The 20,759-nt window shown below is 46.0% G+C and overlaps 1 protein-coding gene across 1 annotated transcript in view; it reads right to left on the minus strand.

Moving 5' to 3' along the window:
* Positions 1-20,511, minus strand: part of SLC9A4 (solute carrier family 9 member A4) — a 57,697-nt gene extending 37,186 nt beyond the window's left edge. The window contains exons 1-2 of the mRNA XM_002710005.6: positions 19,720-20,511; positions 16,088-16,551 (exon numbers count right to left, since the gene is read on the minus strand). Coding sequence (XP_002710051.4) covers positions 16,088-16,551; positions 19,720-19,981 — 726 coding nt within the window. The 5' untranslated portion in view covers positions 19,982-20,511. The remainder of the gene's footprint in view (positions 1-16,087; positions 16,552-19,719) is intronic.
* Between the last annotated feature and the right edge of the window lie 248 nt (positions 20,512-20,759).

The following is a 20,759-nucleotide window of genomic DNA, read 5'->3' on the forward strand; positions in this document are numbered from 1 at the left end:
GCCCACTATGTTGCCTAGGTAAAGGAATGTGGACAGAATGCTATGAAGAGACTTGTTTCTTTTCCCTAAAGACAAGTTTTTGGTGCACTTTCTGGGAGAAGAAACTAGGCAAGATGAAGAAAAAACAGAAAGTTTGGTGCGAATTGGCCAGAGGAATATGTGCACACTTGCATGCAAACACACACACACACACACACACACACACACACACCATGAACACTGTGAATTTCTGAAAATAAAAAAGCAATTACTTTAAAAATGAAAGGTGTGCATAAATCTGAAATTCGATTTGCTTAACAAAAGTTAAGCACAGAGGCTCCCCAGTGAGCTTGATAAACTCTCTGAGAAATTCAGAAAGATGGTCGCACATGGTATCTCCCCATCACCTGGACTCACACTGCACTGTGGCCCAAGGGCTCTCCCATCAACCCTGGCTCCCAATCCCTTTTCTCACATAGATGATTCCCTTAATAAATCTCTTGCACACATGTTGCCTTCTGGGTATTTGACCCATGAATTACCTAGACAATATCTGTGTACTACCCATATTTTTCAAAACTCTTATAATACTGGCCTCTTTCATTCAAGCAAACTGAAGCATGGCTCAAGGAAATCTCAGCTGAAGATTTGCATTTGTGAAATGTATTTGGGGCTTTTGGTTCCAAAATGAATCCCAAAGAAGCTTAGCGGTCATATCCTGACTCAGTGAGTTTTATTCAGCCCAGTTTCACTTTTGGCTTGACCTCAGAGGAAGCTCCATCTGGATTCTAGAAGCCTGGAGTACTGCACCTGTGGAGTGGAGCTGACATTCAAAGGTGTGAAGCCAAGATGAGGAGCCAGAAAAGAAGGTTTGAGTGTGGTTCAGTGGGAACTGGGAGGTCATTTGACTCCCAAACCCAGAGCAAACTAAGGGAATATGATTGGGACTCAAATATTTGAATATTGTTACCATGAGCTAAAACTATTTTACATAGCTCACCAAATTATAAGTAGCTACCCAGTCCATTCCAGTGGCCCAGGAGAGTCAAACAGACAAACCTGGTCCCTGGACACCTGTGCATCCTGCTAGGAAAGTGCCATGGCAGATTCATGAGCTAACAAAACCCCTGTAATTAAGACTGCACTTACAGACACGATCTGTAGAGCTACATGAAAAACAATGCTTAGCTTTCAAATTACCAGGCTCTGGGATATCATTACAGTTCAAAAATATTTTTCTTTTGATTCATTTCAAATCTTAATAATCTGTGTCTATTTTCATATATTGGAAGAAAAAAATTCAACCAAGGCCAAATCTCACACATGGGGATGGCACTAAGGAGAACAAAGGTACGTTTCCTATTCCATCATGGTTTCAGTGTTGTGTCATTACGGTATCTCTAAGAAGCCGTCCAGCCTTCCAAGACTGTATTAATGGCAGCTCCCCGTGAACACTTGGGAAGACTTCTAACACAGAAACTCACATGATGACTGCAAATACCATCCCACCAACCAGACTCAACAGAGCTGGAGAGCCCATTCCAATGTACCAGCAGTCTTTTCTTATTACTTTTATTGAGAAATAATTGACACATGATAAATTCATCTAAAATGAATGAATTTGGGGACAGGAGTTTAGACTAACAGTTAAGACACCCTCATCCCATATTGAAGTAGCTGGGTTTGATTCCTTGCTCTGGCTCCTGAGTCCAGTTTTCTACCAATGCAGACACCAGGAGGCAGCAGGGATGGCTCCAGTAGTGAGTTCCTGCCACCTCCATAGGAGGCTTGGATTGTATTCCTGGTTCCTGGGGTCAGCTCCAGGCCAGCCTTGGTTCTTGCAGGCTTTTTGGGAGTGACGATTTCTCTCTCTCGCTCTCTCTCTCTCTCTCTTTTTTTCCTCTGCCTCTTAATTAAATAATAAATAAAATCAACGAATTTTGCTCATTGTATACACTTATAAAAGCACCATTATTGTCAACATATACAACAATTTCATGAGCCTACAAAGTGTCCTTATTCTTCCCTGAAGACCAATCCTCCCTCTCACCTGGGTACCAGTAAACTCCTGATCTATTAATCTTACTCTAGATCAATTTGTATTTTATTTATTTATTTTATTTAGAAAAAGGAAACAAATTGCATGTATTTCATATACAGAGTTTTAAAAAGCATAATGATACTTCTCATCCTGCCTCTCCCTCTCCTACCCTTCCTCCTTCTTTTCTTATTTTTCTTGTGACTTTTACAATGACATACTTTCAAGTTTCTTTTTAATCACAAGCTTATTTTCTACATATGTTGCAAGTAATAAAGTATCAATTCTTTTGCTCCTGACTTCTTTGACTTAGTATAATGTGCTCAGGGGTTGCCCATGTTGTTGTATGTATAGAAGTTCTTTTTTTTTTATTGGTGAGTAGCCCTGCACTCTGGATATAGCACATTTTATTCATCCATTCACATGTTGATAGATATCTGTCTCCTCTCACCCCCAGTGTTTGGCTATTTGATTATTGCTGTTATGGATATTCATGCACAATTCCTTCATTTAAACCTAGGTTTTCATTTTGTCTTCAGTATACATTACTCTTATAAGTGGAATAACTAGGTAGTATGAAGACACATGTTAAAGTCACCTATAAAAAATAATAATAATGAAATCCTGTCTTTTGCAATGAAATGGATGCAACTGGAATCAATTATACTTAGTGAAATAAGCCAGTCCCAAAAAGACAGATATCATATGTTTTCCATGATCAGGGTAACTAACAGAATACCTAAAATGTAATGTATAGGAGTGAAATGAACATTTTGAGATCTGATGACTGCTTACAGCTGTTGTCTCTTCTGTTTAGGAACAGTGTTTTTGCACTTCATACTGTTTGCTGAACTCTTTTACTTACTATAGGGTTAACTTTACTATCATCAAGTAAACTGAAAGTAGGTCTCGGTAAAAATTAAGAGTGGGAATGGGAGAGGGAGGAGGAAGAAGTGTTGGGGCATAGGTGGTAGGGAGGGAAATATGACTATGCTCCTAAATATGTATATATGAAATACATGAAACTTGTATAACTTAAATAAAATTAAAAAAAGAAACTGCCTATTTTCCAAAGTCATCATATCATTTAACATTCTCACCAGACATGTGTGAGATTTCTAGTTTCTCCATTACTTGTCAGCAGTTGATATTGCCAGTCCTTTAGATCCTGGTCATTGTAACGGGAGTCTATGACATTTTGTTCTGATGTTATTTGCATTTCCTGATTATTAATAACATTGAACATTTTCCCATGTGCTTACTGACCACTAGTATATCAACCTTTATCATGTATCTGCTCAAATCACTTACCTTTTTAAATTAAATTGCTTATACTGTTTTATTGAGTTGTGCAACTGTGTGTATATTCTCTATGTAAGGTTCCAATGAGATACACGCATAGCGAATTATTGCTCTCATGTAGCTTTTCTTTTTCTTTACTTAACTGTGCACTTTGAAGAGCAAAATTTTTTCTTTTGATAAAATCCAATTTAGTTCTTTTTTTTTCCTTTGTGCTTCTGTCCTTTGATTTCCCCTAAAATCTTGAAGATATTATTACTATGTTGTGTTCCAGGAGATTTATACTTGCAGTTTTTACATTTAGTCTATGATATGTTTTGTGTTGATTTTTAAATGTGGTTTGAGATTAGGGGTAATTTTCATTTTTTTCCTTGTGAATATGCAGTCATTTCAGTACTAATCTTTGAAAGACCTTCCTCTTGCATGGAGTTAACTCTTTCTTGGCCAAAATTCAATTGACCATATAAATCTATTTCTAGATTCTCTAGTCTATTCTTTAACCAATATTGTGTTTTTTTGTGGAATTGTTGTAACATTATAGTGAATCTTCAAATGAGTTTAGATTTGTTCTGGTTTTTTAAAATTGCTTCATATATTTTAGGTCATTTGAATTTCCAAAGAGATGTTAGAATCAGTTTTGTTAATTTCTGTTCAAAAAAGTTTACTGTGGGGGCCAGCACTGTGGCTTAGTGGGCTAAGCCACTGCCGGTGGTGCCAGTATCCCATGTAGTTGTCAGTTCATTTCCTGGCTGCTCCTCTTCCAATCCAGCTCTCTGCTATGGTCTGGGAAAGCAGTAGAAGATGGCCCAAGTATTTGGGCCCCTGCACCCATGTGGGAGACCTGGAAGAATCTCCTGGCTCTTGACTTTGGATCAGCCCAGTTCTGGTTGTTGCAGCCAGTTAGGGAGTGAACCAGCAGATGGAAGACCTCTCTCTCTCTTTCTCTCTCCCTCTCCCTCTTTCTGTCTATAACTCTGCCTCTCAAATAAATAAATCTTTTTATGAAGAGTTTACTGTAGAGTAGCTGCAGTTCAAGAAGCTGGCAGATCCTAAGACTCCTCCATCAGTACAAACCTTTTTTTTTTTTTTTTTTTTGACAGGCACAGTGGACAGGGAGAGAGAGAGAGACAGAGAGAAAGGTCTTCCTTTGCCGTTGGTTCACCCTCCAATGGCTGCCGCAGCTGGCACGCTGTGGCTGGCACACCGCGCTGATCCAAAGCTGGGAGCCAGGTGCTTCTCCTGGCCTCCCATGAGGGTGCAGGGCCCAAGGACCTCGGCCATCCTCCACTGCCTTCCCAGGCCACAGCAGAGAGTTGGACTGGAAGAGAAGCAACTGGGACAGAATCCAGCGCCCCTACTGGGACTAGAACCCCGTGTGCCAGTTCAGTAGGCAGAGGATTAGCCTATTGCACCATGGCACTGGCCCATCAGTACAAATCTTATCCCTTTTTCACTCCTCACACCACCTAGCAGCAAGCAACCACCGTAGATTTAAGTGAATTGAAAAAGAGCTGGTTGGCCGGCTCCGCGGCTCACTAGGCTAATCCGCCTTGCAGCTCCGGCACACCGGGTTCTAGTCCCGTTCGGGGCGCCAGATTCTGTCCCGGTTGCCCCTCTTCCAGGCCAGCCCTCCGCTGTGGCCAGGGAGTGCAGTGGAGGATGGCCCAGGTGCTTGGGCCTTGCACCCCATGGGAGACCAGGAGAGGCACCTGGCTCCCAGCTTCGGATCAGCGTCCTGCGCCAGCTTCAGCGCACCAGTCACGGCGGCCATTGGAGGGTGAACCATCGGCAAAGGAAGACCTTTCTCTCTGTCTCTCTCTCTCTCTCACTGTCCACTCTGCCTGTCAAAAATCAAAAAAAAAAAAAAAAAAAAAAAAAAAAAGAAAGAAAGAAAGAAAGAAAAAGAAAAAGAGCTGGTGATGTGTTTCTTGTGAGAAGCAGGTTGTTAGAGCTCAGTAGAAAGAGCAGTGTCTCACAGAAAGTGGGAGTTCAGAGTTTTGTTTTTTTTTTTTTTTTTTTTATGAATGGATAGGAGGAGAGAGACAGATGACTAGATGCCGCCAATGATTGAACTGTGCCTTTACATAGAGCAGGTGGAGTCCATGCCTCCCATTCTCTCCTGTGGTATTAGATTACCACTCACTGCCAGGATCCTGGTGCCGTTTGGCCCCTGCAGGGGCATGTGCTGGAAGCCTAGTCCTCAGAGTGCCACTGCTGAGAGATGGTAGAACCATGAAGACTGGGGCCTTGGGGAAGGTGCTAGGCCATGGGGGCAGCACCTGCGGAAGGGACTGATGTGTTTCTCTCAGGAGCTCTTTCTCCTTCTTTTTTTTTTTTTTTTTCATTTTTGACAGGCAGAGTGGACAGTGAGAGAGAGACAGAGAGAAAGGTCTTCCTTTGCCATTGGTTCACCCTCCAATGGCTGCTGCGGCTGGCATGCTGATCCGAAGCTGGGAGCCAGGTGCCTCTCCTGGTCTCCCATGGGGTGCAGGGCCCAAGCACCTGGGCCATCCTCCACTGCACTCCCTGGCCACAGCAGAGAGCTGGACTGGAAGAGGGGCAACCGGGACAGAATCTGGCGCCCCAACCGGGACTAGAACCTGGTGTGCCGGCGCCGCAAGGTGAAAGATTAGCCTGTTGAGCCACAGTGCCGGCCCATGGAGCACTTTCTCCTTCTTCCTGGGAGACCTCAAGAGCTGGTTGCTACAAGAGAAGCCAGATCCTCCCTTGACTGTCTGGCTTCCTCACTCCTCCTTTCGGCCCCTGGCAGGCTACCACTCTGGTTCTCAGCTCTGTTGTGACATGCCCAGGCTTTGCCAGACAGCCTCAAGCCTTTCAGACATTCTGTCCCCCAACTGTGAGCCCAATAAATTTATTTTCTTCTAAGGTACCCAGATGCAGATATTGGGTTAAAACATAGAACGGACCAAGACACTCAAGGAGCAAAGCTAATCCAGGTGGTTGGGAGTGAAATATGGATTACCATAGCCTGGAGGCAGAGGCAGAATCTTTCTCCCCAGGCATCACTGGATATGGGGCTGCAGATCTGCCTGTGCAACAGGTTCTGTGGGGTGTCCTCTATTTATCGCTCATACTTAGGGCAGCTAGGGAGAAGTGCACGCTGTCCAAAGGGGCGTTGTTTTGTTTTATTTTTTTGTTTCTTTGGTTTTTTTGTTTTGTTTTGGTTTGGTTTTTTGACAGGCAGAGTTAGACAGTGAGAGAGAGAGAGACAGAGAGAAAGGTCTTCCTTCCATTGGTTCACCCTCCAAATGGCTGCCATGGCCGGCGCTCTGCACCAATCCAAAGCCAGGAGCCAGGTGCTTCTCCTGGTCTCCCATGTGGGTGCAGGGCCCAAGCACTTGGGCCATCCTCCACTGCCTTCCCAGGCCACAGCAGAGAACTGGACTGGAAGAGGAGCAACTGGGACAGAACCGGCGCCCCAACCGGGACTAGAACCCAGAGTGCCGGCACCCCATGTGGGTAGCCATGGCGCAGGCCTAAAGGGGTGTTTTTAACAACTGCTTCCCCATGCTTCCCCACACTCATTCTGAAAATTCCCTGAAAGAACTACACCAAGATTCCTGTGCTCCCAAGGTGTTCCTGCTCCAAATCCATTTCCACAGCTGCTGGACCCTTCCTCCCAAAAAAGAAAGGATGTCTTGCCAATGAGTGAGGCTCTCTTCCTGTTGCCCCTGTGAGCTGCAGTGAATTGCATCACCTCTAAGTGGATCACAGCAGAAGCCGATTCAAAAGCAATCAGTACAATACACACCTCAACACCTCTGCTTCTATAGCAAGGAGAAAATGAACCAAACAAGTATTCGGAAGTCAAATATGAAGAACTGCAAAGAAATAATTGGTTGCAGTGCCCATCTCTAAGCCTGCGTGGTCTTAGCATGCCTCCAAGGGATTAACCCTCCCCTAAAGAACCCATTTTTCTGATCTCAGGTGAAAGGGACAGTCAGTAGCTGGGACCCCAGAAGTGCAGGATGAAAAGGCATCAGTGAGCTGTGGAAGGTTCCTGTCACTGGCTAATCCCCCAAGCACTTCAGAAGCCTTAGTGTGACTCATTTAAATTTCAAGACCTCAATAGCGCCTGGTGGTCTCCCAAGTTGTCTTTCAAGTTCTCAGCCACATTCCTGGGAGATTCAGTCACCAGCCACAAGGGACTGGTCCAGACACTGTTGCAACAGCCAGTCCTGTGCACATGGATCAGAAATTACCCAAAGGTCCCGTTGCTTCATTTTAACACTAAGATCTCTGCCTTGGGAAGAGGCTTGAGCCTCATGACCGTAACATGCAACCTATGTTGCGGTTCATTTCTGAACTGGGCCTGCATGAATCCAGTCCCTGGATGTGTTGAAAAGAACTTGCCCTCTCCCATATCCATATCCCCCAAAAAGAAAGGATGCTCACATTCCCTGCTTGTGAGGTCGCAGCTTTGGAAACCATCCCCTGGGGTCTCCTCATTTATTGCAAATAAACTACTTTGTATGACAGCTCCATCTGGAAAGTTTCTCAGAATTCGCCAGGAAGCAGGTCCATGATTTTGGGTGGGTAACATCAGGAATCAGATCTGCTTTTTCCATGTCAGTGAACTTCTGCCCTCTCCCGCACACTCCTGCACTCACTGGGACCTGCACAAGCTGCCTTCCTGCCCCCACTGAGTCTCACTGCCGGCTGCAGCTGTGGGCTGAGGTCAGCTGGTAGACCATTGGCTCAGAGTGCATGTCTGAAGGTGAATGTCACGATCTTAGGTTAGGTGCTCACCAGACACCTGACTGCCCCCACGGTGGGATGGAAGAAGCCTGGGAGATACCCAAAGCTGATCAAGCCACAGGGCCTGCTTCTCCCCCATTTCTGTGCTTGATGAAACCAAGCACACTGTCTGCTCCGTGCGGATCTTCTCTGGCTCATACAAGAAGGGCAAGGGGTGTTCTCACAAGTTCACATAAAGTCAGATGAGGGATATATTTATGAACTTGATGATAGTAATCGCTCCAAGGTATCATGTTGTATACCTTGAATATATACTACTGTTGCTTCATTTTTAAAAGGGTGTTTCCAAATATGCTTAGAAAATGATCAATACTCTCACGGCAAAAACCCTAGCAGGAAGACAAGTGCATCTGCTATATCCAGGCCTTAAGTGGGTCCCACTTTTTATGTTTTTATATACTCGCTGTCTACCATGTACCCGGTGTCTGGATTCTGATTGCAATCCACCCTCCGAGGCTGCATTACTTGTTGCCACACCAGGAAACCCAGCTTGTGGACTGTGTCCCTTGCCCAACGTCACACAGTTTGTGGGGCCACGTCTCCCGTATGCACTGAGCCCCCTAGGTCCCTGGCCAAGGAAACTGCCTAGTGCCAGAAGGCCTCTTCTTGATCCCTTTCCTGGGTATCTGAAGAACATGAAAGGGAGTGAGGGAAAGTACAGGAAGAGGGGAAAGCCTGCTCAGGTATGCGGCAGGATTCTGTTCCGGTTTGCACACTACTCTTCCTTAGGAAAAGCAGACGGCAGAGTACAGATGGACAGACAGATAAGACACCAAGGCCTCACTTAGCATGTGAAGAGAGGTGGGCTTCTGTGACTACCAGGCACTGTGCAGCCCACCCTGTGCCGGACTCTACTTCTGATGCTTCCTTGTATGTTGACTCCCTGGAAGCCTCCCACAGTCGTAGCTGGAAACGGAGGCCCAGAGACGCTGAGTGAGTTGCCTCCATTCACACAGCTTGCCAGGGTAGAGGCAGGCCCTAACCAAGGCCTGTCCCCACTGCTTGTGGCTACACATTGCTGCCTCTTGATTGAGAGAGAATGGAGTTAGGACACCCTCTGAGGCGAGAGAATACCAACTGCAAAGAAACTGTAAAGAATTATAATCAACTCATCCCTTTCTGTCTTTGCCAGGAACAGCCATATGTATGGTTCTCCTTCCTGAGCCATGTGTGTCCAGGACAGTGCATGTGTGGGACAGGTATGGGGGAGGGAGAAGGGGAAGCTTAGACTCTTCTCTCTGTACACACCTGCTCCTGCCACTGGTTTTCTCTTACCACTGACATTTGCTGAGATTGGTGGCTGTGGGGTGTCTGAAGGAAAACACTCCCAGTTCTCTCACAGATTCCCAGCCAGACCCAGTACCCAAGGAGCATCCATTTGGGGGTCAGAGGAAGAGAGTGAAGGTCACTGGGCACCTGCTGGGCCAGAGCAGCAAGCCGACCCCCGGGGCAAGCAGAGCCCTGCTGCACAGCCTCTGCTCATCCCCATCGCTGGCTCCCCTCTTCGCTTGTTCACCCTTTCTACGTTGTGCACTCCTGACATGAAGTAATTTACCCAGCAGCCCTGTGATGTCCAGTGCTAGACACACTAGATGCCTGGGCTGGGAGGGAACAGCTGGGGAGAATTAAGGGGACCCTCAGGAAGGTCATTAACAAAGTAAGGCCCTGTAGTGAGAGGTATGTGGGAAAAGACGAGGGCAAAAGGGAGGAATGAGGGACCAGAAAATGTAGGATCTAATACCAGCAGCAGGAACACAGCAAATACAGGGGTAGGGCCAGGGTCGCAGTGCAGTGGGTTGAGTCTCTGCCTACAATACCACCATCCTACATCATGCCCTTTCCAGCTGGGGCAGGAGGGATTCTGCCCTTCGCCATTGCACATTGTCCTTTTGCAAAAAGGGGTCCCCTTCCTCATCATCTTGAGGCCCCAGTAAGGTCCATAAGGCACCATCCACATGACCTGCCCAGGCCAGGGCTCGGAAACATCAGCGCACCTGCCTCTGCCGCCATATTCTAAAAGGTGGGATGCAGAGGCAGCAAGAGGCCAATTGAAGATGATACCAGAAGAAGGAAAGCAAATATGAGGACAAGCAGAGTGGGTGGGCAGCCAGGGAGAGGGTGTGAAGGGACCACACAGAGTGGCAGTCGAGGGCAGAGCTGCCCTAGATTCTGGCTGCCTGGGTTCCAATCTCAGCCCCGGCCCAGCTGGCTGGCTCTTTGGGGCTTTCAGATGAGGTAGATGAAGAGGGGAGACAACAGATACCTCGGTGATCCAAGACAACCAGGGAGGGACATGAACGTAGGAATGAGCTGCCCATAGAGTCAATGCAACAGCACCATATTTAAAAACAGTTTCCTGCTTAGAGGGTATCAGGCACTAGGCAGTGTCTGTGAGCTGGTGTCATAGAAGAGCAGCCAGGACCCGTGGGTGCTCCCTCCAGGTTGGGCACTCACCACATTCAGAGTCAAATGTGCGTCCTTCAGGCCCCTTGGAGCTGGGTAATATCACCACCCCACCTTAACAGCAAGAGGAGCACAAAGAAGATAAGAACCTGTCCTAGAGCTATGTGTTGGAATTGCTTGGGCGGCCATCTCTGATTTGAAGAAAGCACACTCCCTGTACCAAGTGGACTTGAGCCATCCCCTCCTCAGAATTAGGTGGGCTCTCTCCCAGCTCTCCCAGCTCCATGAGTTGCACATTCTAAAGATAAGAAGAAAGAAGACGTGACTGGTAGGAGGCAGCCCAGAGAACTGTGTCTGTTCCATCATTGGCCAGGCACCAAGCCATTGTTCAGTTTATTTTCACTTCTTCTACCTTATTTTCTTCACCTATAAATGAGGGTGTTTATTCAGGCCCTATAATAGAATCTAAAGATATAAAAACATAAAAAGTGGAAAAGTGACCCACTTAAGGCCTGGATATAGCAGATGCACTTGTCTTCCTGCTAGGGTTTTTGCCATGAGAGTACTGATCATTTTCTAAGCATATTTGGAAACACCCTTTTAAAAATGAAGCAACAGTGGTATATATTCAAGGTATACAACATGATACCTTGGAGCGATTACTATCATCAAGTTCATAAATATATCCCTCACCTGACTTTGTGTGGTGAGAACACCTGACATCCACTCTCACAGCAAATTTCCAGTAACCAACACAGCATTGCAATAAGTTTAAAGCTAGGTTTTATCGCTGCTTCTCTTGCCTTCCATTGAGGGTGTGTCCCAGCGAGTAGAGTCATAACCTAGAACACTCAGCAAGGAGGAGGGAAAGAGTCCAGCGAGGGAGCAAGAGGATGAGATGCACGGATGCTTCCACTGTTCCGGAGCAGCTCCTTCTCACTGGAGACAGGGCAGCTCCTTAGCAGAGAAAGATCTGGAGACTGGTCACACAGAGCCCCACAATCACAGCCTGCTCTCTACATGAGTCAGAGATTTCCTGCTTGCTGGTAACAGCTGCCCTCGGGCAGGCTCCTTTCCTCAATGAGAGGGTGAACGCAGCCTCAAAATACAGCCGGATGGCAAAAAGACAGAAAGTACTGGTTGCTTTCAAGCTGCTGTCTAAATCTGGCCCTTGGGCTTCTCTGGTTTCACGGAGGGACCCAGCAGTGCCCCCCTCCCCAAACACTTAGTGCTGGGTGACTGCACAGTACCTGGGTGTGACATGTGGGCAAAGCTCACCGCAGCCAACATAACAGCAGCGTTGGCCGGCGGAGGTCACAGCGGTGCCCTCTGGCCCTCAAAAATTGCCATTTTTTAAAAAAAGGTCTCTGTGGAAGCGATTAAGCCTTGAGAAAGTTAAACAATGGTTGGTGTCAGAGAGACTGCAGCCAGAAACCCAGCTGTGGCTGGCTTTTCGATGTGACACCTCCAGAAGATTCAGAGGGAAGTCAGATTTCAAGTTCAGGGCAGCAGTACCCAAGAAGCAGGAGACTGCCTATGCCCACTGATCACTAACAAAGACTGTTTCTCAGCAAGAATCTATGCATTTGCACAGTGCACTCAATTCTCTGTCTACAGAGGCATGTGCTGATAAATGCTTGAAACTCAAGTTCAAGGCCAAGTGCTGCCTTGACACTCATCCAAATCAGCACAACTGCAAATTCTCCCCACACAGTGCCCTGGATAAAGTGCCCAGCCTAACAAGCCTCCTTGTCAACGGGGCAGAGTTCCTGCTTATCTCTGAGTCATGGGTTCTGTTCCCTGCCAGCCTGCAGAATTATTCTGACAGGCCCATCCCTCCCGCCCGCGGGAACTCTGGTTCACCTCATCCTCTTGTTACTATAAAGCCTGCCCTGCTCAGCTGGTGCTGGTTCATCTGTTCCCAGGTGGAGCCTCAGTGGGACCCTGCAGGGTGTGCAGTAGATTGATGTGAGTGACGGACTGGTGTCGATCCCCCCGCCCAGGGTTTAGGTGTCTCCCTCCACAACCCTAGGGGGAGACTTTCACATTCACCACCGGGAGTGAAGAGGAAGTGATTTAAACAGCCACATCTTCACATGTTTATAGGTACATACGGTTTAATCCAGAAATCTCATTCTGAAACTACACGAGCAGAAACAAGAATGTTCACCACAACCTTATTTATAAGAGTGACATCGTGGCCGGCGCCGCGGCTCACTAGGCTAATCCTCCGCCTAGCGGCGCCGGCACACCGGGTTCTAGCCCCGGTTGGGGCGCCGGATTCTGTCCCGGTTGCCCCTCTTCCAGGCCAGCCCTCTGCTGTGGCCAGGGAGTGCAGTGGAGGATGGCCCAGGTGCTTGGGCCCTGCACCCCATGGGAGACCAGGAAAAGCACCTGGCTCCTGGCTCCTGCCATCGGATCAGCGCGGTGCGCCGGCCGCAGCGCGCCGGCCGCGGCGGCCATTGGAGGGTGAACCAACGGCAAAGGAAGACCTTTCTGTCTGTCTCTCTCTCTCACTATCCACTCTGCCTGTCAAAAAAAAAAAAAAATGCATTAAAAAAAAATTAAAAAAAAAGAGTGACATCGTGAAAACTACCTAAATAACTATCCACCAAGAAGTTAGAAAATAAATTACAGTAAATTAATCAATGGAAGACTATGTGGCAGATGAAAAACACAAAGAATACCAAGACTTGTTTCATCTTAGCAGCGCATACAGTCCACCCAATTTATGTAAAACATGCATCTATGTCTACACATGTATGTACATCCACATAATAAAGACTGAGAGGGAAAATGCTAGGATGACAAAGAATGAGGAGAAGACAAGTGAAGGCTTTTGTGTTTTATGACGTACAGTTTTATTTATGAAAAGATTTATTTGAAAATCAGAGTCAGAAAGAGAGAGACAGAGACACAGAGAGAGACCGAGAGTAATCTTCCATCCACTGGTTTACACCCCAAATGGATACAACAGCTGGAGCTGGGCTGGTCCAAAGCCAGGAGCCAGGAGCTTCTTCTGGGTCTCTTTCATGGGTGTAGGGATCCAAATATTTGGGCCATCTTCTGCTGCTTTCCCAGGCGCTTAATGGGAGGGAGGGGTGGCTAGATGGTAAGTGGAGCAGCCAGGGCTGGACCCGGTGCCTATAAGGGATGCCAGCATTGCAGGCAGTGGCTTTACTCTCTGTACCACAACATCAACCCCTGTTTATTTTTTTTAATTTATGTTGCAGCATACAAATAAGACTAGAGTGCATTTTCATTATAAAAGAATCAAAGGCTACAAGGTTCTACAGCAGGGGCTGGTGCTGTGGTGTAGCAGGTACAGCTGCTGTCTGCAATGCTGGCATCCCATATGGATGCTAGTGCCAGCCCTGGCTGTTCTACTTACCAACTAGCTCCTTACTAATGTGCTTGGAAAAGCAGTGGAGGATTGTCCAAGCACTTGGGTCCCTGTCACCTGCTAGGGATACCTGGAAGAGGCTCCTGGATTCATCCTGATCCAGCCCAAGCTGTTGTGGTCATTTCGGGAGTGAACTAGTGGTTGGAAGGTCTGTCTCTCTCTCTGTCTCTCTTGGTCTCTGTATAACTCTGACTTTGAAATAAACAAATAGGGGCCAGCATTGTGGCATAGTAGTAAAGCAGCCTCCTGTGACACAGGTATCCCATATGGGTGTGTATTGAAGTCCTGGCTGTTCCGTTTTCCTCCAGCTCCCTGCTACTGCACCTGGGAAAGCAGTGGGAGATGGCCCAAGTGCTTGGGTCCCTGCATCCACAAGGGAGACCCAGAATGAGTTTCTGGCTTCTGGCTTTGGCCTGGCCCAGCCTTAGGTAATGTGGACATGTAGGAAGTGAACCAACAGATGAGAAATCTGCACTTGTTTCTCTGTCTCTTTTATTTACAAATAAATGAATAAATATAGTATTTTAAAATATATGGTATAGATACACAAATAAAACTAAGAAAATTACATAAAAGTATATGACAGAAGTTTGTATTATTTAATGGAACTGGTTAGCACCCCATCCTACAGATATCTACTGGCCTTAATTCCATGTAAAGAGTGAAATCCATGATCTAGCCTATCAGACCTTCCAGCTCAATTCCCCACAAGAGTATTCCCAAGAAAAAAAAATCCCTAATTCACTTTTTCCATGAGTCATGCAGTGGACCGACATAGAAGATCACACATTTTTTTTGCAAATCTGTCATCTTTCTCCTGACCCCCAACTTTTATTTAACTTCACGTCTTTTAAAAACATTTTTGCATTTCTTTAAAATATTTATGCATTTGAAAGGCAGAGTTATAGAAAGAAGAGGAGGGAGAAAAGAAAGAGAGATATCATCCACTGATCCACTCCTCAAATGACTGCAATGGCCAGGACTGAAAACTCCATCTGGGTCTCCTACATGGGTAAAAGGGACCAAAGTACTTGGTTCTTTTCCTGCTGCTTTCCCAGGCACACATATTAGCAAAGAGCTGACTTGGAAGTGGAGCAGCCAGACTGGAAGCGGCACTCAGATGGCATGCTAGCATTGCTGGCAGCAGATTGAGCCACTGCGCCACAGCATTAGCAACTGTTTAGCTTCGTCTAAGGCAGCATGTACAAGGACACTTTAAAAAGCTCATGGAAGGAGCCAGTGCTGTGGTGTAGCAGCTAAAGCCGCTGCCTACAGTGCCGACATCCTATATGGCGCTGGATTGAGTCTCAGCTGCTCCACTTCTCATCCAGCTCTCTGCTCTGGGAAAGCAGTGGAAGATGGCCCAAATCCTTGGGCCCCTGCACCCATGAGGGAGACATGCAAGAAGCTCCTGGCTTCTGGCTTCAAATCCGCCCAGCTCTAGCCCTTGCTACCATTTTTGAAGTAAACCAGCAGATGGAAGAACTCTCTCTCTCCCTCTACCTCTCCATAATTCTTTCAAATAAATAAATCAATCTTTTTTAAAAAAAAAAAAGCTCATGGAAAAATAGAATTAAAAGAGAAGGTGACATTGGTGCAAAAAAAGTGTTGAAATTTAGGCATATTTTCATGAAATGCATTTCAATGATCTTTGTGAAGACTTGAAATACATGGTTTTCAAAATTTCTCACAGCAAAATAAAGTGATCTTTTAGTTCTATTTTCCATATACTTTTTGAAAAACCCTCATGTTAAAACACAAACAAGTATAAAAGGGGATGAGAGTGAGGTCTGGTGGCTGAGAAGAAATGAAAATGTCTGCTACTGCGTTTAGCATGGAAACCTGGAGGAACCCTTAGTACTGGTTCCTGTACTGCTTTTAGCATGGAAACCAGAAAGAACCATTAACACTGGTTCCTGCTTGCTCACTGCAAATCTACAGACAAGGAAAGAATATGAGGTTCTCAGGTTGGCTCATGATTGACAAGCAGCGCTTGTCAGCTGTGCAATACACAACGCAGGTGTCAGGGAAAGTCACCGGAACAGGGAACCTGGGCCCCACGGCACGGACTGCTGTCTGTGTGCGCTCCACCGCAGCTGGTCATACTCAGGACCCCTCCACGGCCCTGAGGACAGCCTCCCGTCCCCCACCCCCCCTCCCCTGGGGAACTGCCATGGACCTCTCACCACACTAATGCCATCGTTGAGAAGGGTCTCCCCGAAGATCATCATGTAGAGTTGCTCATTCACACGTGCCTCCTCGAACACGGCCAGCACGGCCACGGGGTCCACGGACGAGATGAGGCTGCCAAATAGTAGGTTGTGCAGGAGGTTGACATCGCTGAGGCCAAAGGCCTTAATCTGACAGATGAGGTAGAGGGAGAGGCCGATGCCAAAGGCGTTGATCAGGGCCCCTGGGCCTGCCCACCACAAGATGGAGCCCATGTTCTCAAAGAAAGGCCGGGTGGGCATGAAGTAGCCGCTCTCCAGCACCATGGGTGGAAGGAGGTACAGGAAGTAGATGCTGGAATCCATGACTGGAGGGGATTTGTGGTCGGTGCCAAAGATGATGCCGCCCACCAGGGCCCCCACAAGGATGAGCAGACAGCTTTCTGGCATGAGGCCAGGCAGTCTGCGGTAGAGATGGAAGCCTGGGGAAAAACAGAGAACTCTGTAAAGATGCTTTGCTCATGAACTGCATGCGGGACACCGTTCCAGCGGATGGGACGGTGGGCACGGGGGCTGGCATCTCGAAGGCCATCTGTAGCAAGAGCCGGAAGTGCTGCAGGGGCTGTCAATCACGCGGAGCAGTGAACACGCCCAGCTCAGGGCTGCTTGCAGAGCCATTCACAGCTCGCTTTTCCTCCTCTTCCTCCTTCCTCTTTCTCGCCCACCTCCCAAGGTCCCGAGAGGGCAGCACAGGAAAGCTGAGAAAAGAGTGAAGCTTCTACACTCACAGGGATCCCAGCTTCCACCTCTTGTGGAGTCTGTCGTGGTCCCCTAGAACTCAGCCTGTTACCCGCTTACCCAGTTCCCCTCCTTACCAACAACACACACACCACCTAAAAGCCCTTATTTTGTTTCCCAGGGGTCCCGCCTCCTGGTCATTCACTGAAAGGAGGAATCCTGTTGCATTTTCATCAGCCACATTCCATCACCACGGCCCCTTCATGTCATCAACACAGAATTTCTTCAGTAACAACTCTCATTAGTTGTTCCTTTCTAGTCCATGTCCGTTGCTTTGATTTAGGGTCTCCCATTTTTGAACCTAGTTATTGCATTTTCCTCCTGCCCTCCGATCTCATCCTCATGTCTTCAGGCCACTCCACACTTTACTACCAAGTGATTCTGCTCCAACACGTGTGTATCTGATTGTCTCATGTCCCACACAGGACTTTGAAAGCACACAAACTATCTGCCAGATTTTAAACCCAGAATATTGGTTGAACGTATCTGTTGAAAGATCAAACCATTAGTGAGGACTGGGTGGTGGAAAACCAGAGTTGTAAACGTTACTGCCTTTCTTGCTATTGACATTTCATAAAATGACATGAACAAACATGCTAAGAAACATTATAACATACAAGTGCATGAGGGTAATCCAAAACATCTGTGGGAAGCAGAATTAAGAGATAAGTTTATTTTGGGCACAGAAAAGCATTTTATGTCCATGCATAGTTTTTTTCATAATATTCATTTTCCACAGATTTTTGAAGACCCTTGTACACTGAAGTGCATACTGAATACACCAACAAATATGGCAAGAGGCCAGTGCTCAGTGGGTCATCACAGGGCTCTCTCCAGTTCTATTCCCTTTCTATCCAGCTTTCTTCTGGAGTCCTGCATTCTCCATTTCTGAGTGACAGCTTCCTTCTCCTTCTCTTTCTCCCCTTGGCACCCCTTCTCTTTCCCCTTCCTTCTCTTCTTCATCCTCTCCCTCCTCCTTTTCCTCTTCTTTCAGTACTCACATTAGCATGAGCTAACTTTCCTTAATGATCAACTTGGTGGAAGAGCATGTGGTGTGATTCTCTTGGGCCTTGTGTGTCTCAGTTTGGCCTTGCTTCTAGGAATTAAGCCTCCTGAATGGAACAACTTGCACCCTATAAATGTAGCAGGAGAAGCTATGTGTCCACAAATAAGGGCACTCCAAAGGGAAAGTCTACATCCATTTCACATGTTAAAATGACTCTCCCCTTTCACCGTGGATAATACAGTCAGTCACTTCATGATTCTACAGTTCTACACCTTGAAACTTAAACAGATGCAAACAATAAAGTCCTGACTGAATCAAAGATGACTTCATACATCCATTCAGGACCATTCTCCTGTGATGTTCCAAGAAATGAAATGGAAGTAAAAGATAAACCACAACACCTGAGGTAATTTTTCATTATCTTTGTTCCATAATATCTTTACTTTATAAATCAATAGTTGGATTTTTTAAAAAGGGCTGGGGCAAGTTTTAATGTTTTTCTGTCACAGTGCCTACTTGTCATTATTAGGTTCATCTGTTTCTCCATTCATTGAATCTTTTGAGGTCAAGGACATGGTCATTGCCATCTATTGTATGGGTGCGATATGCCATTTCCTTGGAAAGCCATTTCTACTTAATACACCTTAAAAACAATGTGAGATCCTTAGTGTAAATTAAGCATTTAACAAATCACAGAGATTTTCAAACTAGCAATTCTCATTCATTCAATCTTGATACTTTACTAGCCCAAAATAAACAGCAATTAGAAAGGATCACTTAATGAGTACACAGGTACCCCCCAACAGCTTTGGAGAAGGCATTAGATGGTCAGAGCCCACAGAATATATCTGCTGGATTGCAGGACTCAACCCATATTGTATATGCATTCTAGATAAAACTATATATATATATAATTTTATATGTAATTTTTATATATAACAATATGTGTTTATATATATATATATGAGCATCAGAAAGTTTTAGAGATTCTATCTCAATATGATAATCTATGAATTCAAATAACAGCCTATGGCTGAGATAAAGGAAACATTATGCTTACTGAGATAATTGTATCAATTTGACACTTGGGAATACACTGGTTTTAAGGAGTCAAGGAGGTGGAATTAGTTAAACAGTCACAAAGTGTAAACCACTAATTTGGTTGTTGGCTCAAAGAACCCTTGACTGGAATTTAATCCATTCACTTGGCTTCATTTTATTTTACAATGGAAACCAGAGGTGCCCCACTGGCTCCATTTGCATAGGTGTAAGTCAATATTTTGCTGACAGATATCATCTTATCTGCCCGTGCACCCCGTTTCTGACTGACATGAGAGTTGCCTGTGGTTCTCTTGCTCCTTGTTTTCTGCAATTTGCAAGGAGCACATGCCACTTATAAAAAATAAACAATGGGCACCATTGATGAACCCACTAGCCCTTTGCAAAAACTACAGGAAGAATATTTCATGGAAAAATCATTGTGTCAGTCCTAAAATCTCCAATGTGCAGACACTGAGGACTATGTGCTTTGCTCTAGATATTTTAACACGCAGAACTAAAGACTTGTACATGACCAATAATGTCACGTGGCTGTCACCTTGAACTAAGAAGGAATCCAAACAACCCAGGGCCCAGAAGGACATTTTTAGATTCCAAAACACAGTTCAGAAGCATTAGAGAGCTTTGTAAAAGCTGTGGTGACTTTCCCTACAGTCAGGGAAAGAGAAATTGGAGTGTAAATAGCAGTAACCATCAAAACCCACTTAGCTTACTGCCTCTAAGGCATTTTCACATACGTTATCTCACATGGAAAACAACTCCCCAAATGAGGTGTTGGAGGACTTACCTATTTTTGCCAGAGATGCTAGCAGTATCCAGAGGGTGACCTCGTAAGGAATTTGCACATAATCATAGTCCAGCTCAAAAACAGATATCCTCTCATCAGGCTCTGAGCTGGCAGCAGCAAACCAAGCATTAGGTCCATGCTGGGTGGTGGAATTTGTGGATTTATTCAAATCAGAAGATGCTTTGGAGCATGCAAGGGCCACTAGCAACAGCAACAGCATCCAAGAACCAAACGAATCAAATGGCCAAAAACCCATGCTCATGGGCTTCTCCTACCTACACTTCTGAAGAAGCAAGGACTTCCAGAGAGCAGTTGCTTCCACCTGTATCAGAGGCGATGCACACACAGTCCGTGGGTCATTCCAAGAGGAGTCTGAATGTGCTATTGAGTTCTGCATGTAGACACTTTCTAATCTTCTTTAAATAATTTGGGTTCAGGCAACTCAGCTTCCTGAGTTCAAATGCAGTCATTCAATGGATGGGCGGCAGTCCAGAGAGCTGTCTGTAGGACCTCTATGTGGCCATCCCTTGAAGAGAAACCTGATGGGGAAAATCACCTCTTCTTTCAAAGCTGTTTCTTCACTTCATTGCAGCCTGGTTTTGCCGTGTGAGTGAAAATTAAAAAGAGCTTGCAAGTGCTCATTCCATCTATCACTGGAGCCCAGCACTGAGGAGCGGGATCCTTCCTCTCTGTCAGAACCCCAGAAGGAGCTACCTGTCCTGCACCTGTTCCTTCTCTCCTCCCCTGCTCTCTCACTTGTTTTGAGTGACCAAGGCAGCAGGTAGCTCAGGAGCCACACTTAATTATTTGCCCTGATTTGACTTCTGTAATGAAATGCTGAGTCTTCTCCGGAGGTTACGCTGCTGACACCTAGTGGACACCTTCTGTATGATGCCTCTGACATCGTCAGTAGTAAAAGATTAGTGACCTTCTAAATAACAACCAAGCCAGGGCATTTTTGAGAAAGAAGAGTTTTTTTGTAATTAGGTCAGACAATAGAGTTAAATCTACGCTGTTCTGTCAAACTGTCACACTGTCTC

Source organism: Oryctolagus cuniculus, chromosome 2, assembly GCF_051225735.1.
Source record: "Oryctolagus cuniculus isolate XC-2025 breed Fujian yellow rabbit chromosome 2, ASM5122573v1, whole genome shotgun sequence".
NCBI classification, from domain to species: Eukaryota; Metazoa; Chordata; class Mammalia; order Lagomorpha; family Leporidae; genus Oryctolagus; species Oryctolagus cuniculus.